General features: G+C 29.1%; 1 protein-coding gene across 1 annotated transcript; it reads left to right on the plus strand.

Moving 5' to 3' along the window:
• The first annotated feature begins 5 nt into the window (after positions 1-5).
• LOC111622057 (orexin receptor type 2-like) lies at positions 6-8,401 on the plus strand. Its single transcript, XM_023364373.1, has 6 exons — positions 6-301; positions 383-433; positions 4,598-4,982; positions 6,923-7,088; positions 7,170-7,282; positions 8,212-8,401. The coding sequence occupies exons 2-6, from the start codon at positions 431-433 to the stop codon at positions 8,313-8,315; spliced, it is 771 nt and encodes a 256-aa protein (XP_023220141.1). The 5' UTR covers positions 6-301; positions 383-430; the 3' UTR covers positions 8,316-8,401.
• The last annotated feature ends 19,011 nt before the right edge of the window (positions 8,402-27,412 follow it).

Here is a 27,412-nt window from a genome sequence, read left to right on the forward strand (position 1 = left end):
GTTTTTATTCCAAAATTTGAATCCAACTACATTGTATTTAGTCCAAATTTTCATAAAAATTCACAATTTGATCCCAATATTTTAATCTGAAGGCTACAAATTTGGGTTCAAATTTTGAGCTCTGTTACGATTCTTGACAATGATATTTTCTTCACGGTTTCGACAACATCAACAAATGATATTTTCGTTACAATGAAACAAGATGGTGACTTGTCCCATTTCTTTAATTGTTTAGTTTTAATTTTATGTGCATGGTGGCCCATGAATCAATTAACTGTGTGAATCTTCCGAACAAGTTACGGTAAACTTTATGGCGTTATAATTGTGTAAAATTCTAAATTGAACTCTTTAAAGTAAATAACTTTTTAAATTGGTATTTTAGGCTATTTGATGCTAGTTTATTTACCACATCAACTTTGGATTTTCCTCAATGGTTCGTCATTAAAGTGTTCTACTTGACTAAACACAATTTTCTCACCTTTTAATTCTATTTTAAGAATGTTTTTGATATTTTATTTACTTTAAAGTTAATTATTATATAATAATAAGGAAGAATTAATTGTCATTTTTGATGTAAAAAACAGGCAAACAAACCATCTTTTTAATTTAATGAAATTTTCAAAATTTCCAAATAAAATGTAGTTATTTTATTTGTTTTTATTGACATAAATCTTAGAATTTTGCGAGTAGTTAAGTATGGCCTTATAGCTGCCTAGGCAGAGACCCGGATTATTCCCAGGGCCTCTTATTTTCAAAAAAATAAAAATAAATAATTAAACAAAACTTTTTCTTAATGCAGAAGAATGTCGACAGAATGGATAATTTGTAATACATTCTTTTAAAGCCCCAAATGTCATGCCTCATAAGAAGGCCCTATTCTGAACCATATATTTTGAACAGGTGCTTGTTTCATTTTTAAATCAAGGGATTTTAGCTAAAATTCTTCAATTAATTCAGAATTAAAATCTAAAAACTTATCGTTATTTTCTTCGAGCTTTAACATTTGGCTTTTATTCTATAGAGAAAGCTCAAAATGTTCAATTTATTAAGGCTATTTACAGGCAATGTTCGATTGTACAAGACCTATATAAATACTGTATTTTTTAGTAATTAAGATTAATTTTTAGACATTAATTAAGACCCACTCGTTGACTAAAACTGCGTATGCATTTAATTAAGTATATTGTTATTGTCTAAGGCTAATTATAAATACTTTACTCAGATTAAGGGTTTATTGGTATTTCGATTAAGTTCGTATAAATTATTCAAATTGATTAAGGCTCCTGGTAAGTTTTATTTGATTAAAAATGCATACAAATAAGACTAAGTACCATATGTAATTTTAGTATTTAATACTCAGAGAAGTAAAACTGAATTGTATTGTAATTAATACAATGTAGAAATATTTAAATCGATTAAGGCACCGTATCGATTTTAATTAATTAAGGATACTTACTAGTATTATAACTAGGTACAGATATTTGAATCGATTGAGGCTCTATCCAGAGGTTTGACTCGATTAAGGATTTATATAAATTTTTACTGTAAGGACGCATACAAATATGATTAACGTTAGGTATATCCATTTTAATCTATTAATGCAAAATATGCCTAGTTTAATCGATTAAGGCTACGTTTGTACGTTAAAGCTAACAGATACGTTCAATATTAATTACAAATAGCAATCGCATGTTGATTTTTACCGAATTAAACATTCCATAATTGCTTCTTTTACTGAATAATCAAATTTGCATTAACCTTATTCAGTCTTAAACGAATTTCCTGTGCTTAATCAATAAGGCGAATAATTTGTCCACAATTCAGGAAATTGTAATTAATTTAATATACTCGGTCAAAATGCAGACATTACAAAGGAAAGTAGTATTTGATTTATAATGCAGTTCATTAAAACAATAAGTCAGTAAGTAATACAAGAATAATTATATTAATAATAAGTATTTATTCTAGGACAGACATACAGAAACTTTAGAAACTGTCAAGAAAAATGATATCAACTTAAATTCTCTTGAGGTCTAACACGTTAAATATGTAAGATACAATGGTTGAAAAATTTTATGTACTTTTAAAGGCGATTGGTCGGAAATTCGATTATCTTAACGCTGATTGGTTGGTTTCAAATTGAATTCAAAATCTTATTTCCATATTGAATATTTCTCATTGTAGATAAGTGAAATTATAAAATTTATTTTAAAAAATTATTAAACAGGATTAAAACAATTTTCTTAAAAATTTTAAAAACTCAGTAATAAATTCCATATAAAAAATTTTATTAAAATATTAACATTCAATTTTTTTTAAAAGTAAACCGAGAAAAAAATTTCGTAAAATAAAAAATTAAGATAATTTTTCTTTTTGTTTTCATTATTCTGTTAAGTTAAATTAAACTCAAAATGTTTCATTTTTTAGAAAATCGAATTTTAGAAAAAATAAAATAAAAATTGTTAAGAGGAAAAATTAACATTTTTTTCAATATTTTTAACAAAGTAAAAAATTATCAATTAATTAGTATTAATTATCTTTTTAATTTTATAACGCTATTAAGAGTAAAACCTTGGCAAGAAATTGGATCAGATTTTAAACCAATATAATACATTTTCTACAAAAATTGTTCTGTTCTGTATTTGAAAACAATTTTTCTTTTTAGATGTAGAGCAGTGCAATTTATACAGAAACATTGTACACAGCAGTGCATTTTTTATATAAAATTGTACATAACAGTGCAGTTTATATCGAAAAATTGAACACAGCAGTTTATTTCTGTAGAAAATTTGTATAGAGCAGTGCAATTACTGTTTAAAAATTTGCACAGAACATTGGAATTTCTGTAGAACACTTGCATAGAGTAGTTTCCTTAGAAAAATTGCACAAAGAAGTACAATTTCTAAAGAAAAATTAGACTGGACATTGCAGTTTCTATATGTATGATTAAAATAATGGTTGCTTTAGCTACAGTTAATTTTTCCATACAAATATTTTTATATTTAAAAATGAATAGAAAAATATTTTGTTGAAAATGAAGCCACAAAAAATTTTAAAATAATTAAATCAATTGATTTAATGTGAATCGAATATGATGTTAACTTAATTAACTTATTTCTGTATTGATTTACTCATTTTGTCACGGGATTTTCTATTCGCCATCGATCTTCAATGGTCATTCTTATAATAAATTTAGCCATTTTCGTCAGATTTTTTCTCATTTTTACTGAGTCAGTTTGTTTGTCTGACTATTTTTTTTTTGTTTACAAATTCGTCTTCTAAAGCTTAGAATTATAATTTACAGTAGAACCTCGATTATCCGGACCTCTATTATCCGGATTTTCGATTATCCGGATTGTTCAAAATAAACAAAAATTTTACGAATTTGCTGATTTGCATCAGGCGAATTACGACACTGTTTATGTACGTGATGGAATGCATAACATTTTTTGTTTCAACAACGTCTCACCCGGCACAGTGGTCGTAAACTCTTAAATATATTTTGCGTCATAATAAAAATATAACTTGACATACGTATTTATAAATAATTTTATACTCAAATTACATCATTTCTATAACCAAGGGCGGCGTAAGGTATGGGCAACGTGGGCCACCGCCTATGCCTGGCGGTCCGAAGGGCCTCGCGCCTCGAAGGTTAATGCATTACTTAAAAGCCGAGACCGCGATGAAAAAATTTTACTCGTCATAAAACGATAGTTTGTCAAATTTTTATTCATAAAAATGCAGTTTTAAACTGCTTTTTATTTTATAAAATCCGTCTTCTTGAGCCGCCAGAGGGCCTTTTAAACAATAGCTAGTCTGTTAGCGCTGGTCAGTAGTAGTACAAATTCAATAAAACATTTGTTTCTTGAAAATTTGATCACGATTTAAATACAGTATTTATTTTTNAGTAGAGACGAGTTTTATGAAATATTGTAAATGCTACGAACTAAAAATCTTCATTTAATCCAACCCCATTTCAGATACAACGCGTGACCTTCTTTATTTCCCCATCCACCTCGACCTTTAACCGCCAAAATTTAATGTCGTCAACCCCTCAAATACTCAAATATCCCTGCAAAATTTCAGAAATTCTTGACAAAAGACGTAGAAGTTATTAAGCATCAAAGAGGGTGAAGAAAATCAAGCCCCGCGTGCACTAACGTCATTCCACATAGAGAAAAACCCCAATTTTTTCGTAATTCTCGAGGTTTGAAGGTCTTCTGAGTGCAAAAATGTAATTTTCAGAAAATAATAAATTTGTTTTCAAAATTTTTTAAAAATTAAATTGACCATTTACAAAAAATATAGATATTCAAAACTGCAAAATACCCCTTCAAAAAATAAACATAGAATATACTTTAATATTACTATACTTTCCTAATAAAATATAGCTTATAATTTTTTAATATCATATTTTTTAGTTAAATTATATAAAAATAGGTAAAGAATTTTTACATAATTTAAATTAATGTTTAAAAACTTTATTTATTTAAGAAGTTTAAATTATAACCGAAAAAATATACTTAAATATCTTGAATCTTTTATTTAATAATCACAATAAATAAATAAACAATATGAATTTTTCTCTTGCCAGAGCGTGTCTGTCTCTGTGTCTGTCCTCACTCTCACTTTCATATCTATCGACCGGTGGTATGCCATCTGTTATCCTCTCAAGTTCAAGAGCACATCTGGAAGAGCCAAGGTGGCCATATTAATCATTTGGATTACCTCTATGCTCTTGGTATTACCAGACGTCATTGTTTTGGATACGAAGTTACACCCGGGTTTAAAAGTAGAAACGCACTACTTGACTGATTGTGCTTACACGTGGAGCGACGATAACACCCAAATTTATCAATTAGTTATTGTTCTGATATTGTATGTGGCACCCTTCGCTCTCATGTCAGTCACTTATTATCAGATTGCTCGTGTTCTTTGGAATAAAAATATCCCCGGAAATCGAAATGTTAAGCGTACTGGTAAGTTATACGTTATAATTTATAACTTTAAATAACTATGTTTATAATTTTTAATGTGAAATTATATAATTACAATAAATACAATGCAATAATTCGAGAGGAAACGTGATTTATTTCGTATTCAACTAAGTGGAACTTTAGAGTTTGTGAGGAATTTAATGTTGATTAATCATTTTTTTTTAAATTCTATAACCTTAATTTGTGTTTAAAGCTCGAAAAATTTTTATATTTATTATAATATAGTAATTTTTAAGTGTAAAGTATAATCACTTGCCGGAAAACACTCGATAAAAGTCCACCCTGAATATGAACAATGAACTTGCTCGTGACAATTAGCCTACAAATTACCATTTAAATATTACTTTTAGGTTTTATTTTTTGAATTTCTTCTAAATAGTATAAAAATGCGTACTTTCCTATAATTTGGCATTAATTGTTAATCCATAATAGGATATCGGTGTATAAAAATGGGATTCTATAACATGTTATAAGGTATAAAAAAACTAAATTATAAGAATTAATTTTTCAAAAAAATTGATTTTTTAAAAGGAATATAAAGAAAACCGCACCATGGATATATACATATCTATTACTTATATAAGGATTAAATTCGACAGATAAATGTAAATTTCTATTGTTTAAATCATATGTAGCAGCATACATTTTGACAATAACATCTATGCATGTTGTCCTCGTGTGCAGGGCCTGATTTACCTATAAGATAGGAAAGCTATGGCTTAGGGCCTCGCTTTTTTACTTTTATTATTATTTAGTGAGCTTAGAGCCACAACGAGTATATTTCGGCCCTAAACGTATCTTAGATAATGCGCATCGTGATTCCTAAAGATTGTAGGTTATGTATTTGAATATTAATGCATACAGCAGACACGTATGCCAATATAAAACAAGTAATGTCGCCTGTACGTATGCTATTAATGTTAAGTATATACGCACATACACACAATTTCTTCTAATTATAATATACATAATTAATAATATATAGTTTAAATTATACGTATTTTGAGTATGCATAGCGTATATATGCAAGCTAAATTAATAGAAATGTGCATTACGTAACACAATCATGAAGTTAAAGTTCGAAAGGATTATATTTCAAATAGAAAATGCCTCAAAAGTCAGTTAACTATGTCAACTGACTTTTCGGCCACACTATAGGCCTACATATATAACGATGCTGCTCTAAATTTTTTATATATAGATTTTTTTATAGCTTTTTTCCTTGTAAAGTTCCATAAATTATGTATTTTAAATCCGAAAGACGTGTTTCTCGATGACTTGACATAAACTACAGATTGTCACTAATTATTGTTTCACGAATTGAAACTAAAGTTATCAATTAGTACTTGCTGAAACCATAATTAAAAGTATGCTGCTAAGTCAATTTTGGTTTGAATTCATTTAATTTATAATTAGTAATCTGGCAGCCTAAAATATACAGGACGGCCCAAAACTCGGTTTAAAGTAAATTTATATAGAAAAAATTTATCTCTTTTGGGCAATACTAGATTTTAAAACATTAATTACTAAACTATATTAATTTTGCTTAAAAAATCAAAAGTTTTCTGGATCTAAGTTTATATCTTACAAATTAGCAATTTTACAGAGAAAACTATTTATTTTTAAATATATATTCTAGATACGGACCTACTGATCCCAGTAGATCGTTGGTTCTCAATCGGTGTGCCACGAACATCTCATAGATATGCCATAAAAGTTTCAAAAATTATTTAAAATGCTAATTGTCTTTCCAATTTTTAATATTGTTCATATATTTTTATATAAAAAATTGAGAATCTTCATTTGTTAACTAAGGGCATTATTATGCAATGTGCCACTAGTTCGAAAAGACTGAGAGCGACTGCGCTAGATGTATAGCAAGTATGAACCTCATTAACTTAAAAAATAATAATATTATACAGTTACAGTAACGCAAAATACAAAGAAAGGAACCACTAGATGCACAACAAATCAAGATTCAATAGAAAGTCAGATTCGTTCGCGAAGAAAAGCTGCAAAGATGCTAATCGCTGTCATAGTCATGTTTGGATTATGTTACCTCCCAGTTCATCTCATAAACACTTTAAGGTAAGTTAGAGAAAACACATAAATTATTCTATTTTTAGTAGATCCTATCATATTTTTGACAGATTTATAATTTATTAACAGGTATACAATAGGGTTGCCACAGACACACACCACAGCAGCAGCATCTCTTATATCGCATTGGCTGTGTTACGCCAACAGTGCTGTGAATCCCGTTATTTATAACTTTATGAGTGGTAAGTATATTCACGAGATAGTAACTTTAATAAGATTTTTAAAAAGTTGAAGGTTGTGGACTATTTCGGATGGCAATTTGCAACGTGTTGAAAGTGAAATTATTTCTTTATTATTATTATCTACTTGAAGCTACCCAAGGCAATTTTTGTTGGTAAATTATCGATTTCCTTTGTACCATTTCCCTCGACGTCAAACATCTCTCTTGGGCATGTAACGCGGGAAAGTAGATACTTAAAATGGATAGAAAAATAAATGTAGCGTCAAGCGGTATTAAACAGATGAAGCTATTTCAAATATCTTTATTTGTAAGCACCCCTCTTGATGGTCATCAAATGAGGAAGCCGCAAACGATGGTAGCAACTTAATAATACGGTTAACGCCCTAAAACATAATTGTATGCTTAAATTTGCATAAAATATTACGCTTCATGAATTTGTCAATATAATAATTAATTATGCGATTTTTTACAACGTGTTTTAATTACGGTGTACGCTATTTAAAAGTCAATTTACGGACGGACCACCAAGATTATCTTCTGGAAACTCGGTTGACTGACGTGATGCGAAGGCCATAATTTGCTTTTCAAAAAAAGACAGGAGGCACGACACTTTGCAAAACAAAAAAGAAATTACAGCTTTATAAGCATTGAAGTGATATTTTACAATTGGGTAGTCTGAATGTCTGCTCGTTGATACAAAAAATAAATTATTTGAGACAAACTACACTTAAATTTACATAAGTAATTAATGTTCTTCATTCACTTTTCAATAATTATTCATTATCTCAACAAGAAATATCAGAAATTATTGTTTCATGTCATTCAGACATTCTCTCAAATGCCAAACTTTATGTAGAAATTAATGAGAAAAATAACGTTTCTTAATTGAAATTTCTAAGAAATTAATTCATTTTAATTAATTTTTTCCAGGAAAATTTCGAAGAGAATTCAGGAAATCATTTTGTATGTTATTCACAATTCAAGAATCTGAAATCAATAGTCAAACACCGACTTTCAGATCTCTGAAGAAGTAATTTGAAAATATAATTCCGAATTTTTGGTGATTTTTCTTTTCTTTTTGTAAACACGTGTGTAAAGATGTTAATTATTTCATTCATGTTCCAAGTATAATAATAATAAAAATATAATTAAAAGTAATTATATATAATAATTTTGGGATCGCTCAGTACATATATTAAAATAAATAAATAAATTTTTATTTTAACACATTTATAACATTAAAAATTTAATGAATTAATATTTTTCTACCTCAGAGTATTAAAGGTTAATATTTATTGGATACGTAACTAAAATATAATGGAAAAATAGATTTATATTTGAATTAATAAAATTTTTTATTGTACTTTAAAATTTATTTTATTTTAAAAATAATTTTAAAAGTCAAAATTAATTATAAATAACGCGATAAGCTAATTTTTAACTTTCTTTTCGTTATTCAGACTCGTACTATAAATTTTCATCTTTAAAAATATTTACTGAAATAAATAATAAATTAAATAAATGTACGCTAAGAAACAGAACAAACGTGGTGCCTAATTGTTGAATTAATTGTATAAATTTCTTATTGTATGACACGAGGCATTCAGTACACCTACAGCTGATTTTTGTTATGTACAATTTTATTTCACACTATAAACACAACTGTCGCTTATTTTAGATGGACGAATTTGCAATGGGCTATATCATAATGAGTATTTTCAATACACACTGTGTGCCCAATTTTCACTCCTGCTGAGTAGCCAGATTCGCAATGGGTTCCACCAGAGTTGTTGATGTATCCGAAATGATGCTCGATATAAATTATCCATAACAAATTATAAGGATCTGGACATAATCCGAATTTGGATCCTGTAAATAGTAGCTTTACAGGATCCAAATTTACTTTATTATGGGGGTATCCGGCCAACACACTTAAGAAATTGGTATGTCTAAATGTAACGTAATTAAAATAATAATTAGGCTATAATTTTGTATTGAAGTCGTTGTTCCAAGATATATAGATCCCAGAAAATTGTGGTTTCTGAGTTCATATAAAACCCAGAACATTCACAATGCATAGGAAACGATGTTTTCTATACGAACCCAGTTTGGAAAGTTCTTTAGATAAATACTTTATAAATTATGATTAATTAATATTTTCTAAGAGAAGCACTTGTATATTACTAAATCGCCCACCAAATATCTCCCGAATTGGTTTTTGGTAATCGAAAATCGTTTCTTAAACCATCCCAAATCTTTGATTTCCATAAATCCCTTTTCTACTTGCTATTTTTAGATAAATCAATACATTAGGCAAAACAAGTGTAACTTCGACCAAATGTTGGTGGGTACAGTTTTGGTGATTCAGTAAGAACTGACAATTAATTTTAAATGTCAAAAGAATGTCACGTTTACAATGCAACTGCTGATAGCTAAATGGTTATCAACAATTCTTTCTGTGTTAACGTTTCTTTTAGACTTTTAATTATTTTAATTATAATGAGTTCGATAATGGAAAAAATTTCAAAGCAAATTTTCTTTATTTAATTCTAATTTAGATTTAATTAATACAATTTTATTAGTAAGAAATATGTTTTAAGTAATTGTCTAAAGAACACTTATTATTGTTCATTACAAATATTTAAATATTCGTATCATTCGATTCTCTTTATTCAAAAAATTATTCAACTCTCTTGAGAGAGACATTGTTCATTTCCAGATAAATTAAGCGTTTACTTAGTTTTTATCCTTTTACATTCCATTTTTTACCTTGTTTGAATACTAAAAACGAGAGTCTAACCCCATAGGGGGAAAGACAAGAATCGAAGAGGTCCCTCCCACTGGCAGTCTATCAAAATGCCATCCTGCCACAATAGTGATTTATTCCTACAATTAACCAGATGCTGTGCTTAATGCTTCTTTATTCCACACTAAAAGACGTTAGTCTAACATATATTAATCATAAGTTACTATTTGATTACAATTTCAAGAAATTAAATAGATTTTAATTGTTTTCATAAACTGATGATTACTGGTTATGTGAGACAATACGTTTAAGTGAGAAGGATGTAATGTGGAGAATCTTATAATTATTTTATAACTGTAAATATTATTCTCTTTCTAATTATTACATGCAATTTTGTTTGTCATGGAACACATTTCAAAAAGGGTGATCGCGATTTACACTACGATTTTAAACATTTTACACGTGGCTCCATCTGTTAACTATAATTAAAAACAAATAAACGTGACAAATATAAATAATATAAATTTATTATAATTACTTACGAAAAATTTTATAATGTTTAGCAAGTGACTTAAAAAAAACTAAAAAATATACCAATTTTAACTTTTAATATATTTTAAATAATATTTAATTTCAAAAAACATATAAAATTTCATCTATATTTTNGGAATATGATTAAAAATTGCAGCAGGGCATTGTGACAATGTCACAATAATTTTTGTTTTAATAAAATTTTTTTCTCTTTATTAAATATATATATATATATTTATAAAGATTATATATATATATATATTCAACTACAAAACTACAAAAGAATTAATCCGAGGTTAAGTAATTAAAAAATTATTAAAATGTTTTTTTATTATTTATTTTTTAAATTTAGTCTTTAAACTAAAAATTCATTTTGTCATTTTAAAATAAAATGACAAAATGACCAAGGAAATAAAATTATAATAATGCAGGAAGATGGACAAATAATAAGAGTTTAATATTTGTTTTTTTCCTCTAGACATCAAACACCGAGTGTTTGCCATTCTCGATTGACAAAGTCTATACCAATATAGAAATGGAACGAAAATATTATTGTGTCCTCATAAGTTAACACCTGTCCAAAATCGATAATCATACAAATATTCTATTTTCTATGCCTTTTTTCTCCTCTTCTAGCCCTGGGGACATCAAGGAAGACCATTTAATCATACCTATCAAGAGTTCAACCAGAAGTTACTATCGTGGTTGTAATTATACCAATTGTGAACTTGACATCACTCATAATAACCCAAGGACTATTACTTAAATATATCAAGGATTGTGTAGTGTATAGCGCTTGATAATAATCCACGATAGGGGTGGTCAGGTGATGAGGAATGGGTCTAACATATCAACTATTAAAAAGTCGTGCGGGTTCTGTATCAGATTCGAACCCACATTCCCTAGCGTAGTAAGTTGATGCTTTTACCGACTTAACCATTCGACTTTCCAATTAGTTTTCTCTTTTTTTTTACTTATATTATTATTTACATACAATAATTCTATCGAATTAATCTTTAATTTTCTCTTCGGGATACGGAACTTAGGAGAATAAAACATAATTTATTACTTAATTTTGTTTAAATCATAAGAGCAATACCTTCACTATTTGTTAATTAACTGGTACTTACTTAATATTCTAAACAGAATTTAAAATAAAAATTTAATGTTATTTCGCGTGACCACACTTTAAATTACTAACTGGATTTAATGGGTTTTACAATTTGTACACAATTCGATAGCTTATAAAATTAAATGTATTATATTTTGACATATTCTGTAGACTAAATTAATAAATTTCAATAGGTTGTGTAATTAAAATTTGGATTTTTTAACTCCGAAAAATTATAATATTAACGATATTGACAAACATTTTGAAATAATTAATACAGGATAAATATCCTGTTAAATATATAAAAATAATTCAATTTTATTAAAATTAATTCAAAAATATTTCACACTCTGTTAAATACATCCACCATTTTTGTCTCAAAATGGCGGCCGTTTGCTTTATCACAATGCTTCGTAATTAAAACATAAATTAAAAATTTAAAACAATTAACCTGGATACATTAATAAATAAAAACGAACAGACAAACGAACNATATTTCACACTCTGTTAAATACATCCACCATTTTTGTCTCAAAATGGCGGCCGTTTGCTTTATCACAATGCTTCGTAATTAAAACATAAATTAAAAATTTAAAACAATTAACCTGGATACATTAATAAATAAAAACGAACAGACAAACGAACAGAAAATTAGTTTGTAGAAAGATAAAACAAAGGCATTGAATAGTTTAAAAAAAATAAATAAAAAATAGAAAATATATTAACCTCATCAGATAAATAAAACATGAAGTTGGCAGTCATTAAACCCTTGGCCAAATAGAACTTGTAAATTATTTTAATGTAAATCAAATGAAGTAATAAATCTTTAGCTTCAATAATTACAACATATTTCACGTATGTCATACATATTTTGATATTGCTATAAATATTTTAACAAATATCGAGAATAATGACATAATCCCAGAGGCTTTAATATTCAATTAAAATTCAATTTTTCAAAGATAATTAATTTTATAGAAACAATATACAACGACCTAGTTAATATATAAAGGCCTTGCTAAGAATATTAATGATTGCAACTCGATTTGTACGTTAATGCCGTACAGTATGCATGCAAGTTTAAAATTTTTAAATTTGTTGTGAATCTAAGCCGTAACATATATGAGGGAGGCCCTTCTCCATCAAACGAATATCTAAGGCCTCAGCTGTAATCTCGTGACGCGAAACTATAAGCTGCTGTCTTTAAAATATTTAAACATGGCCGGGCATGTTGAATTAATACATTCATTTATGGATAAAATAATCAAATGTTGCTCTTCTTCATCCTCGCGTTGTTGGATGTTGAATTTACACGACTTTGCCATCTCATGCAATGCTTATCCGAAGGATTTGAGAGTAATCTTATAGATCATCACACGAGGGGTATTTTGTACATCAGGGAGGGGTGTCATGTACTGTATAAGATGCAAGATGCTCCTCGTGTGATGATGGATAACCATTATCACGTGGCCATGTTACCCGTTTCAATAGAGATTATGGCTAATAATAGCGAGGTTGGGGTCAAAGTTTTCATCTCTAAAACGTGAACGTCGAACGTCGAGCGCCGCTTACAAGATAGCGGCGCTCGACGTTCGACGTTCACGTTTTAGAGATGAAAACTTCGGCCGCAACCTCGCTAATATTATTTTTATAGAAATTTAAAAGCGTAAGAAATATTTCCAAAATTTAATTCTATTTAAATATTGTTATTTTTTATTAATTGCGCATACTTTTAATAATTTTTCCTTAATATGTTACTTAATTCAAAAAGGTATTTCATACAGTTATGTTTATTCAGGAGTTTTTGAGTTATAATTTTCTACTTTTTAAAAATTTTTCATCTACCAGATGGAGCCATCTGCTTTCCTTTGTTTAAAATACAGTAAATCTTGTTCAAATGACAGTATTTTTGTTCGTAACGAAACTCCTCCAACAACCTGCCATTATCTTAAGACTAAATTGGGGCTTGTTAAATGGGATAGGGACAAAACTTTGCGTTGTATCTAATTCTTAAATTACGTAAGTTTCGAGGAAAGAAAAATCAATATCACACAGCGCTACCTGCGCGGACAAGCCTACATTGTGAGAGTAGTGGTGACATTGATGAAGTAGCAGTCGGCAGATAGGAATAAGTGTTAGACAGAGAAAGGAAAAAAATATTAATAAAAAGAAGCATCTCTAGCAGTCAGTGGGCATCTGTCACATCTTCAGATAAGAAGAACCCACTCAATAGCCTATTGAAATCTGCAGACAACCTGATTGTTTCCAAAGGTGCCATCAATCAAGATAAGGGAGCATCGCGCATCGCCATCTATCGCCGAAATTTAAAACTATACTTTTATTAATAACCTTCAGCGGATAAATTATTGAAAGTAGAATTATGATAACGAGTTTTAATCGCTGGTATTTTTGATAATTTTAGCTTACATTATTTTTTTTAACCTTACACCCATCCCTAAAGGTATAAGAAAGGTTATACTTTTAATAACGCTATCACTAGTCAAGAGAGAATTTATTCACCCGTAAGTAGAATTAAGGTCAAACGTTGGTTAAATATCGTGTAGAAAATATCACAATTATAGTAAATAAAATTTCAAAACATGAATAGTTTGATAAGTTTTGACAGAACATCCATCTTCATAATCCAATGTTGGATAAGATTGTGATAAAATTACAGGTGTAATTATGATTAATTGTGAAAGCCAGTTGACAAATATGTCTTAAAAATGTGGTTATCTTTGGAATAAAACTGGGTAAAACCGCGATAACTAACGTGGTATGGTTATAACCTTATGTAAATAACGTAATATATTCGAGATTCTAACATTTACTGATATTGGAAACTGATAGTTATGAAAATCTCATAACCTTAATTAATGCTCTATTTAGTAATGCCATCTGAAAAACTCTAATTTTAGCAGCTCTATTTATACCATTTGGGCGGAGTCAAGTAGTAATCCCGCTGTAGCTGGGTGGTCTTTAATCTCAGGTGTGCCACATGCTATTTCCTTACCTTGGCTTCATTTCACGGTCAACGACATCGCTACAAAGTCATCGCTAGTATTAATAAATAAATAAGTATTTAAAGAAGAAGAAGGAAGGGAAAAAAAAGATTGTTTAAATCGGCAAAGAGTCGTTAGTCATCGTGAGTGCTACGTACATGACACATGGAGATGCAAATGTAGCTAAATGCGGGCCGCGCTATGACACATGCCATTTGACCATTCCAATTAAACGATTAACATCTTTCAGTTATATCTGATGATGATAAGACAGGGCCACTCCACCCAAATGTTACGATTTGTCACGAGCGTGATTCGTCTAAAACTAGATGTTGTAATAGGAATAAAATTCGACTTAATTTTCTAATGAATGATTTGTTAATTGGGATAATTTTTTCGACAGCTTACATTACTCACTGACATGTGATTTTTCACCTCCAATATTAATGTTATGACCTTCATTTATTGATATTTTTGATTAAAATATCCTTTAAAAGCTGCAAAATTTATTCATTTTTAATAAAAATCAATGTGGTAAGACGATTACTCTCGCGCCATTTCGTTAAGTGGTCCGGAAAGCGAGCCCAATGTGGTAAGCCCCATTTTCTTATTATTATTTTTTTTTCTACTCTTAGTAGCAATTATGTTTCTAGACCTAATTATTTGTAATATTTATCATTATACCTCATTAGCATTTAGATAAATACCGTATGTTAATTACGAGACTTTGACTGGAGAAAAGATGTTAAGCATTCAATAGAAAAATACATCAATATGTAATAAATGCAACTGATATATACTGAAGTATATAGGATATGCTTATATCGGACAAAAGAAGAAAGGTCAAAGATCATATAAAAAGTCTCATCCATCTTGTATGTCCCTTCGGCTATAACATGTTGCTGGCTTGACTAACAAAGGCTATTAATTATAATTACTCATAATAAAAGGTTAATCGTCACAGATTTTCCCGCATTTTATCTAAAAAATATTTTAAAATTTGGCCAAAAAAACACTTTGGAAACACTTTGTATATATTAATTTAATAAAAAAGAAAAATTACAGACATAAAACTTGCAAAAATATAATTAAAAATGATAAATATATAATCGTTAAGGCGTTTTAATGCTTGTTATTTTAAATATGTAAGTTCAAAACGTTATAAACTGTTTAAATATTATCTTACGGACGTGTGCGAGTATCGATACGGATCGTTAGTTATCCCGACGGCCACCAGATGGCAATAGTTACGTAAGGTCGCTATTCATTTTTAGTGACCACTAATGATCACCTGACAGCATCAAGTAAAACAAAAGAATAAATGCTGAAAAGAAGAAAGAGAAGAGGAGGAGGAGGAGGACAGAAGAAAAAAATCACGTGAAGGGAGCGTCATAAAAATTATTCTCGTTATCATAGAAATTTTAATTCTATATGTAAGTAATTAAACCACTAGAAAAGTTATTAACTTTTTAACCGCTATTTCAATTAAAGTGAATGAATTTTTCTTTGACACTCGTCTAGTGTATTGGGCGGTGCACAACAAGTAATAATTTCATTACAGAGATGGTGAATTCACACCTAAGTAACAATAAATATGTAACGCATCTGTCTACAATGGAGACGGTAGATGCTATGACAGTCAGGATAATTGAAGAAAATACCGGCACTCCTGCGTTCAAACCACGCCTACCAATCATAAGGTTAAGATTCCGGTCTTTACAATACATAGACTGTATATTTAGCCTTTACCTTCTACAGAATTTACAGAAGAATTTATAAAAGAAAATCCTCTTTCGCTGCCACTCTTCTTAGAAACATTTCAATATATTTAATACACGCGATGTCTTTTACGTGCCCAAATCGTAAGACTTTAATTCCTTACTGATGAGGTGCGTAAGGTCTCGTGCCCGTAATTACATATGTATTGCACTGTAAACCTTATACAGTATTGCGTGTGTTTTAAACCTACATAAAACGTGATGGAATTATCAACTATTGTATGAAGTATGTATGATGAATCTGTGATACAAACCGTTATGCAATATCAGTCGTGTAGTTTGTGGTACAGTTTTCTTAATAACACTTAAAAATAAGCAATATACGGATTACTTATAAAAGTGAGTCACAAGATTTCGAAACTAAATAATGTACATTGTAAAGCTATCTCGAAAACTGGCACCCCCTTACAAGAGGCGCCAGTTTTAATAATCTTCAGTGTCCATAATTACATATTTATTAAAAATTTATTTTAATATATACTGTACCTCATACCCATTATATATGGTATTTTAGTAAGATTAAAATACCCGAATTATGTTAAGAAGTATTTTGATAACCAGGGTCGTCGAGAGGAGGGAGAGGGATTTTTCTTGGATTGGATATTATATTTTATTTGTTCAAAAAATGGCAAAGGGACCCATTCTACAAGTTCTTGGTAGCTCTGTTGATGACTCTGTGGCTATGCAATACCTGTATTACCTAAAGCATGAGTAACGTGTAAATTAAGCGTATTGTAATGTTACCAAGAAAACTGGCACCTTGCAAGGTTCCAGTTTTCTTGGTAACATTACAATATTGTATACTGGAATTACTGTGGTAGATTTTATCTTACTGATTATTTTATATTAAATCATCTCTAAACATTCCATAGATCTAATTTTCGAATAGGAAAACCCATTGGTATGTTCCTTTGAACTAAATAGGGTGCAATAGGAGCATACCGATGAGCAGAATCAATATCATGCAAGTATTGTTTCAATAGAATGATTTTAGGATAAACTTTTGAATATTTAATATTTAAAAGTCTGATTTTAAGCTGATTACATAATATATTTTCTTATCTTTTTAAAATATTATAAGATTTTTTAAAATTGGAACATTTTCCAAGTGGAAAGAAATGGAAAAATTTATGTTAAAAATGTTAATTCGCTGATTTTACTATAAAAAACGATCTTTAAAATTTTAAATAATTAAATTTTCCATTTATAATTTATGAAAGAATTATTTACGTAAGGCTTTGTTGCGTTAAATTATAAAACACCCTATATAAAAACCGTGTTTACTGTACTTGGAATTTATGAAGATTGAAGCCCCCTAGAGTTGTAAAGACCCTCTATTATGAACGTAAGACCTTCTCTTTCGTATTTTTAATTGTAAATGATTATAAATATTGCAATGAAAGTAAATTTACATGAAGACATTTGCATATTACCTACCGCGTTACGCTAACCTTCACTTATTTTAATCGTATTTCATGCAAATTGTTCGTTAAATAGTCACGATTCTCGAATATTTATTATTCTTTCAGTAATAAATATAAATTTATCAAGAAAAATTCTTTAATATTAAGTTTTTTGAGGATAATATGCTGCGTGTTATATACGCAACGATATGCGATACGCGTAACGTCGCACGTAAACTAATTATAATTAACGATAATAATGATGTAATTTCTCTTTTATTATGTTTATAAAACGCAGAATAATAGATACATCTCTGGTTTGGGGTTACCAGAGGAAGAATTGAGGTTAACTTGTCACGCGCCTCGTGTGTTTAACGTTTATAAACACGCGAGAACACATTAATAAGTAACAGTTATTTTGGGAGTTAGTACGTAATATTTAGTACGTAACGCGTGTTTACTAAATAAACTCGCGTTACGTACTAAATAAAAACATTAAATAAAAGCTTAAAATTGCTGATTAAATAGTTTGTGACTGGCTTCGCTTTGTGTCGCTCACTGAAAAAAATCCATTAACGAGTTGCGTAACTTTCCTGGTAATAAAGTTAAAACTGTTGCACCCTCTATTATATAAAATGTATATCATTAATTGTTATAGAATGAAAAAATGGTTAATTTTGAGGGTAGAGACGAATTTTATAAAGAATTGTAAACGAGTATAATCATTAAGTCCGACTCCACTCGAGATACGACGCGCGATCCCCTCTATCTCCCCACCCCCTCGATACATAACCACTAAAATTTAGTAGCATTAATCTCCCTGATACACAAACCTGTCTGCAAAATTTCATAAATTTTCGACAAAAAGAACAGGAGTTATTAAGCCTCAAAGTAGGCGAATAAAATCGTGTCTCCCACATACACTAACATCCATACACACAGAAAAATTCCCCAACTTTCTTGCATTTCGAGGTCCAAAAGCGTAAAAAAAAAATTTAGGGGGTCATTTTCTGATCCATCGCCATACTTTTCTTCCGTTATACGTAACAGCCAAAATACAAATGACAATTCTTAAACTATTTTCAAATCTAGTTTTATATTTAAATACCTTATACACATTTTGATCGCGTATTTCAAATATTCATAAATATGAACGAACGAAAACACAGAAAGGCCGATAACAATACAAGCGCGTCGCGTCGCTACGCGTGGCTCATAAAGATGAAGCTAAAACACGGTATCGTCACTTATTAATTATTATACCTTCTTAAGTGGATTTAAAAAATATGCAAAAATAAATTATAAAATCGTTCAAAAATGCTAAATTTTTATAAAATTGATTGAATGAAAATTTAGTATTTAAAAAAAATTTTTATAATACATTGTTTTCATAAAATAGATATATTTTAAATGATTGAATAGGGAAAAACTATAGTCTACATATAGAGCTGAGTCTGGATTTTATATAAAATAAATTACCTGATAAAAATTTTATGTATTGTTGAGTCTAGAGTGTAGGCTAACATTTGGAATAGCTTTTACTTTCAAGATTGAAGTTTGTGTTTATAAACACAGGAAGAGGACGAAGAAGAAAAGGATTCTAAAAGATTAAAAATCATTCTTTTATTGAACAATTTTATTTAGAATTCATTTAGAATTTTTGCTATTATCAATTTAGTTGATACGAAAGCTTTTTTTAACATTTTAACCAATTTAGCTGTTACTTCTTCCTTTTTCTATTGATTTTTTAGTGAAGAAGGACCAAATACTTTTCTCCCTCACTTTAATTGAATTTCTTGAATACCTTATCATATTGATTTTGGCCTTTTAAAGACATTATATAATATAAAAATTTATTTAATTACAGTTTAATATATTTAATGGTTTTTTTACCATAAAAAAGTGATGAAGTGTTCGGCGCGACGCGACGCGACGCGTCGTTCCCGCGTTATTTATTAAATAGTCGATTTTCTTGTTTTCTTAAAAGTAAATCCTTCTTTATACTTACTTTTTTGAGCCTGTAAACTAAAATTATTTTTAGTTAATATTGTTATTTATTTATTTTAGATTATAATATCGTAATTTTAATTTGTTCGTGAATAAAAGTTTTATGTAGAATGTATAATACATTTTAAAATAATTATATAATGGAAATGAAAAATATTTAGAAGTTGATAATTTGCATATTTTAAAAGTTTCTTACACGAAAATAAATAATTTAATATTATTTTAAAGGAAAATTAATCAGAAGCTATACGTGAGAATAGAGTCGGAAAGTAAAAAAATCATTTAAAAAATTGTTGAAAAATTAATTCTTTAGCATAAAAAATATCTAGAATACGTTAATAAATTCTTAAAAAGCTATAATACATTAATATTTTTAATAAAACAATATAAAATATAAATGTATAAACAAAATTCCGCGCGCGCAACTTTAAATATTAGCCATGACGCGACGCGTCGCGCTTAGATTACAAATGGCGGAAATTTGATGGTGCAAATATATTAATTACTTTTATTTTTAATGAAGCGTAGAAGTTTTGAAGCTATTCAGCAACTTATTTTTTAGGTTTTATAAGCGTGTATCTATTGAAGATTAAGGTCTAGGTTAAAATATTTAAGAAACTTCAAGTTATATGCGAGGAAAAATTTCGAAATGAGCTATATAATGTGGCTATACATTCTTTAAAATAGTTCTCCATCACTGTAGGAGATACGTGGCACACCCTTCTGGCATATTCTAAGGACAGTTTGGTGAGATGTCTCTCAATCATCTTTGGAATGACTGTAGTTGAAAGATGTTGATGACTGAATGTAGTCTTTAATCGCCGATCACCGATCAACTTTTGCTGCTCTACTTGATTAATCGATATAAAAAATATATATAAAAAATAAAGTGTCGGATGTATAATGTCTCTTTTTTATTAATAAATCTTCCTACCCCCGTAATAACGTTTTTATCGATGCAAAAAGTGTTCGTTTAAACGGGAAGCCTGCTCAAAAATTTGGATTTTAGAGAGGGGTTTTTTTGCCTAAAATTAAATATTGTAATTGCATAAAAAATCCGTGCCTATTTGGCGAGGATGTTGGCCTATTAATGGCCCTAAATTTAAGATTTTTATGGGTATTTTATAGTTTTAAAAAAGTAGGTTTATTGGTAATTTATATCTCACAATAAAAATCAGTTTGTAATTGCTCGTATTTAGTTTATTTCTCTGTTTTTTAACTGCCACAAATTAATTTATTCAATTGATTTTTAAAATTAATAAATTATTTTTTAAGTATTTTAATTTTAATTTATTTCTTATAATTAAAAATTACAAAATTAATCAATTTCCAAGTAAGCACGTGGATTAAATGTATAGTAATAAACACGTGGAACGTAATTGAATAAATATATTGTTCCTTATTAATTTCTAGTTTGCTTTATTTAATTAATTTATTTTAATTTATTCCTTGGTTTTATAACTGTCTAATTTGATTTTATCTTCATTTTATTCTATTTCTTCATTCTATAACAAGATTTTTAATTAATTTCCTGATTTTATAATTTATAGATTTGCCAGTTTTAGTTTTATTCCTTGATTTTATTTCATAGCAGTGATTAATTAATTTATCTATCCAAATTATCAAGTTTAAATGCTTGGTTTTTGGTTTATTCCTTGATTTTTTATTATTATTTGGCATTAATTCTCTCGAGTACATTGTATATAGGCTCCAATTTGTTTATTTAATTTATAATATCCGGTTTTGATTTATTCCTTGAATTTTTAACTTCTTGTTTTATTTTATTTCTTGAATTTATAATTAATTATCCTCGTTTTATAGACACGTCATTACTTTCTCTCAAACAATACATTTAATCACGTAACAATAGACAATAACTAATATGTTATCGGCACGCTAGTAGCTATAGGATACAAAAAAATTAGTTTAAAAAATTATATTGAATTTTACCCAAATTTTTATTTTTTCAATCGCTAAAGAACTTGTTTCTAATCATTTAAAAAATTGTTAGATTAAGGTCATTGTAAAATTAATAGAAGAAGAAACCAAGTGAAGAACTTCCATTCTGGATAGACCTATTAAGAATATTGTGTATTTTTATAACAGTTAGACTCTTTAGAGACGTGATGAGGAACTCTAACCGAAAATAAACTTTTAATTTTAAAGATAAGACGTAATGAATTGATTGGTTTAGAAGACTATTCGGCGAGAGATCGCTAATTGGAAAAGAAGAAAAAGTTTATTTCAGTCTTAAAGAATACTTAAAGATGTCTGGTAGTTCTTAAAAATCCTCTTTGGCGTCCACCTTTGAAACTCTGCACTTAGTCTATTTTATTACCAGTAAATTGTGCAGTAATTGACAAGTCATTATTATCCACCCTATCTGGTCTATAAAGTTCTAAACCAAAGGTTCACTTTTACGATTTCGAAGTGGCGATAGTAGATCTTGAGTATTTTTACGATGTTTTTACAAACAATCTTTCTTCCCCAAACAAAATTGCAATCTTTTTTTTTATACAATAATGTCTTTATTTTTTTCCATTTAAGGATATCAAAAGATATCCTTCAACGGAAAAAATAAAGACATTTTATTAGAAAAGAATTCCCTCCNCGGCTACTTTTGTGCCATATTTGTATGTATTTAGTTCTTCGCCGGTCAATGGTCTACCACAATGGTAAGAGCATTATGCGACACCCAACTAGAAGGGAGATAACTTACGAAAAATTAAATATAACACACGTTTTTTTTAAAAAATAAAAATAATGGCGATATGTTTTTTAAAAAAATAATAATAATAATAAAACAAATCTGTAAGAATCTCCATGGTACAACATGTATGGCAGCAGGAGTTTAAAAGCTCCAGCAAAGAGGGCCGCCTATGAGGAAGACGTCAACATGTAAAACGAGAGATTAACACTGGCAACCAATCAGCTGGCTCGATACTCCCGTTCCAAAAAATCAACAGCAGTTAATAATTAAAAAAAAAAAAAGCCAAGGAAAATGATGAAATTAATACTGGCGTACATTGTAGTGTTGATTATAGAAGAAATAAATGCACTGACCATTTCGGAAAGAGGACTAGAACAGTTTGGACGATTACTGGGAGATCCCCATTTCCCATTTCCATAGATAGCTTTAATTCTTTAATATTTTTTGGACAACTGGATGAGGGAAACACGGTACTAAGAGAACATACTTTTTTTTTGTATTATTTTTTTGTTCATCAGCTGACATTCTTCAATTCATAAAACTGGATTTGATCGAAGACTGACCAGAAATTATTGATTTCAATATGACGTTAATATATCCTTTTTTTCCAGTCAACTAATGGACCATTAAGAACCTTCTAGAAAATTGCCTACGATACCACTACACAACACCAGCTTACCAAGCTATCTATTAATCCAGACCCTAGGGGGAAAAACGTAATCTAGGTTCACTCCACCAAAAACATTTGACACAAATTCGCGGGTTGTTTTATTATTTGTTGGAACTGAAACAGAAAAAATAGAAATTAAAAACACATCATCGACGAGTATTATTGAGTGACTCGTCCACTTCAGCTATGGTTTTTTTTTGTGTGTATACATNAGAATAAAGTAAATTGCACAATGTATTCTTAGAAAAAAAAATAACGCGTATTGAAAATATCCGCGTGTGAGTGTAGAAACTTCCATTGTAACCAAGGACGAATATGGTTCATACAAGTAGGTGCTACCTTGATTGCCGAGCGAGTTTGTAATGTCTGAATAACTTCAAGGTCGCTGGCCATTGTTAGCAGTGAGAATAAAGAGTGTTGTGGATGGTTTTATACATTCGACCGGCTACTTTTGTGCCATATTTGTATGTATTTAGTTCTTCGCCGGTCAATGGTCTACCACAATGGTAAGAGCATTATGCGACACCCAACTAGAAGACGACAAACTGCAGGAAACTACGAGTCTTTTCGATTGCAGTGGACACGGCGCGAGTGACGGTGTTGGAAAAAAACGATTTCTGTGACGTAAATATGACGGCTGTAGGAAATTGAAGTATTATTGAGTGACTCGTCCACTTCAGCTATGGTTTTTTTTTTGTGTGTATACATGTATATTTATATTTATATTTATATACTATATAAGTACAAGCTGCCTTCTTTATAAAGCTATTCCGTTGTGGCACAAACAACAGAGCTGTTCCTTTTACGAGGTAGGCTCATCCAGTCTTTAAATACAGAGTATGGCATTTATAACTGCAGTTTGGCAAAAGATAAATTTTTTTTTTCTCTGATATTTTTTACAATTCTGATATTTGTACTCTCGTTTAAGTACAGGACTCCGTTCTATCGTAACAAGAAACGGAGAAAACAGTAAATTTTAGTAAATTTTTTTTTGGCCACTTCTTTTCTACACCATACTACAAAAGGCCTATATCATGGAACAACGAAACAGATGAAGACAAATTGCTTAAAAGATTTGGCAACCAAAAAATACTCCAGTTGTAAGTTTGGCAACATTTGTATTGCAACAATACCATCCGTGAAGAAAGATCTTCACAATATTTTATTTTTTTGTTTTTTTTTATAAAGTCTTCGATTATATCAAGCACCAAAACCTTAAGGAATGTCCATTTTTTAATATATTTTTGAGCTTCTTTTAAGTGCCTGAAATCGAAGAAATTCACAACACACGACCACATGTGCGCATCTCTTAATCATGTCATAAAACATTATNCAAAAAAAATCGAAGAAATTTCATTATTTTTTTATCGCTGTGTAAACATATCGGCTATTCAGAATGGTGTCATTAATTATGTGTATCGTGCGCTGTTTTTTTTATACAAAATAGCCTTTTTTCCGTATTATATCGATAAAAATGTGGCATTCAAACTACTCGTTCATAAAAATGAATAAATATATTTATGTAATATATTGAAAAATACAAGCAACAATAGCACATACCTCTGGTATTACCCAAAATATATTACCGACACTGCAAGGTATATCACTCCAGCTGTAAGATGTAAAGGACTTGTTGGAATTGAAGGTATTACCAGATGTCGAGAGTTGTCGGCCTACACAAAGGCACTACCAAAAACCTCTCATTACACCTGTCAAATTTTTTTATAACTCAGCGTATAATCCAAGTTATTTCGTATATCTTTACGGGTTTTTTTACCCCCCTTGTCATGCTATATACTGAAGTTCGGAAGATATAAACCACTCTCCGGCTTTAGTATAAATTCTATACAGAGCCGCTCGCATGATATAAGTTAGTAAATTTGTAACTAACTATCTTAATGTTATTGTTATAAATGAGTTATAAATATATTTATATGATAAAATATAGGATATTTTAGATTATTTATTTTACAATTTTTTAAAAAATTTGATAGATATATTGCGCTATTGATTAGGAATAAATACGGCAGGAAATTCTTATTTTGGATGCGTAAAATTGTTTATATTTTGGCGATTTATCGGTGCCAAAATGAATTAACATCATTAAGCGATATCATTGATATCGATGGAATTAATTAAATTGAAATTATTCAGAGATGAATATGTTAAATTTCTAACTAATTTTAACGTCGTCCGACGATTTCTTTCTTCGAATCTTATGATGTTTCTATACAAAAGAGGCAACTAATTGCCACAAATTATTTTAATGAAGAACGTCGACCAGATGATGGTTCGGAAAATTAAGTCAGGACAAGTAGTCTCGGTTCAGGTTTTCCTCTTTGAAGATGCCACAGGCATCACCCTAACCTACAGTATCTGATTAAAACAAGTAATTGTTTTAGTGGATGTACCTTATTCAGGTTGTATCTTATCTCAGTTCAACTCTGTTTAGTTCTCTCTAAAGGTATTATTAAAGTTAATGAGAGCTTTCATCGACTAGCAAATTGATCTCATCATATATATTCATTTGCATCTCGCATTTCTGGTTTTATAACCACTTAGAATTTTAATTATTAAAAATAAATGATATTTCTTCGGGCTTTTCTAAATGAAAATTATACTAAAACACTAATAAACGATGTTTATGATCGTTAGTTTACTGTCTAATTTGATTTTATCTTCATTTTATTCTATTTCTTCATTCTATAACAAGATTTTTAATTAATTTCCTGATTTTATAATTTATAGATTTGCCAGTTTTAGTTTTATTCCTTGATTTTATTTCATAGCAGTGATTAATTAATTTATCTATCCAAATTATCAAGTTTAAATGCTTGGTTTTTGGTTTATTCCTTGATTTTTTATTATTATTTGGCATTAATTCTCTCGAGTACATTGTATATAGGCTCCAATTTGTTTATTTAATTTATAATATCCGGTTTTGATTTATTCCTTGAATTTTTAACTTCTTGTTTTATTTTATTTCTTGAATTTATAATTAATTATCCTCGTTTTATAGACACGTCATTACTTTCTCTCAAACAATACATTTAATCACGTAACAATAGACAATAACTAATATGTTATCGGCACGCTAGTAGCTATAGGATACAAAAAAATTAGTTTAAAAAATTATATTGAATTTTACCCAAATTTTTATTTTTTCAATCGCTAAAGAACTTGTTTCTAATCATTTAAAAAATTGTTAGATTAAGGTCATTGTAAAATTAATAGAAGAAGAAACCAAGTGAAGAACTTCCATTCTGGATAGACCTATTAAGAATATTGTGTATTTTTATAACAGTTAGACTCTTTAGAGACGTGATGAGGAACTCTAACCGAAAATAAACTTTTAATTTTAAAGATAAGACGTAATGAATTGATTGGTTTAGAAGACTATTCGGCGAGAGATCGCTAATTGGAAAAGAAGAAAAAGTTTATTTCAGTCTTAAAGAATACTTAAAGATGTCTGGTAGTTCTTAAAAATCCTCTTTGGCGTCCACCTTTGAAACTCTGCACTTAGTCTATTTTATTACCAGTAAATTGTGCAGTAATTGACAAGTCATTATTATCCACCCTATCTGGTCTATAAAGTTCTAAACCAAAGGTTCACTTTTACGATTTCGAAGTGGCGATAGTAGATCTTGAGTATTTTTACGATGTTTTTACAAACAATCTTTCTTCCCCAAACAAAATTGCAATCTTTTTTTTTATACAATAATGTCTTTATTTTTTTCCATTTAAGGATATCAAAAGATATCCTTCAACGGAAAAAATAAAGACATTTTATTAGAAAAGAATTCCCTCCATTTTGATGCAAACCATTTCAACCCGTTTACATAATATTGATAAATTGATATTTTTTTGCATATTAATTGAATCAAATTATAATAATTTGTAATTATTTTAAATTTATTATTATTAAAATTATGCAAATTTTTTAATCTAATTAACTGGCAACATTTAAANCCGTTAAAAAGGATTCAAATGACCATTTTTAAAAATTTCTTAGAAAACTAAATGAATGACGCGCTTCTTAGGTATAGGTTTGCTCTTTTTTATATTGTCAACTACATCGATATATTCTTTATATAGTTTTTGTTATGGAGCTGTCAATAATATCCGCTGGTTTTCCTGTATTTCTTTGTCGTCGGCATGAAGCAAACAAAGTTA

The sequence above is a fragment of the Centruroides sculpturatus genome, unplaced genomic scaffold (assembly GCF_000671375.1).
Source record: "Centruroides sculpturatus isolate CEXI.00-Female unplaced genomic scaffold, Cexi_2.0 scaffold11, whole genome shotgun sequence".
Classification (NCBI taxonomy): Eukaryota; Metazoa; Arthropoda; class Arachnida; order Scorpiones; family Buthidae; genus Centruroides; species Centruroides sculpturatus.

Bases quoted from the DNA above. Each gene is read 5' to 3' on its own strand.
- LOC111622057 (XM_023364373.1), top strand. The intron at 4,983-6,922 runs GTAAGTTATACG...AATATTATACAG, and splicing joins TCGAAATGTTAAGCGTACTG to TTACAGTAACGCAAAATACA. The intron at 7,283-8,211 runs GTAAGTATATTC...AATTTTTTCCAG, and splicing joins TATTTATAACTTTATGAGTG to GAAAATTTCGAAGAGAATTC.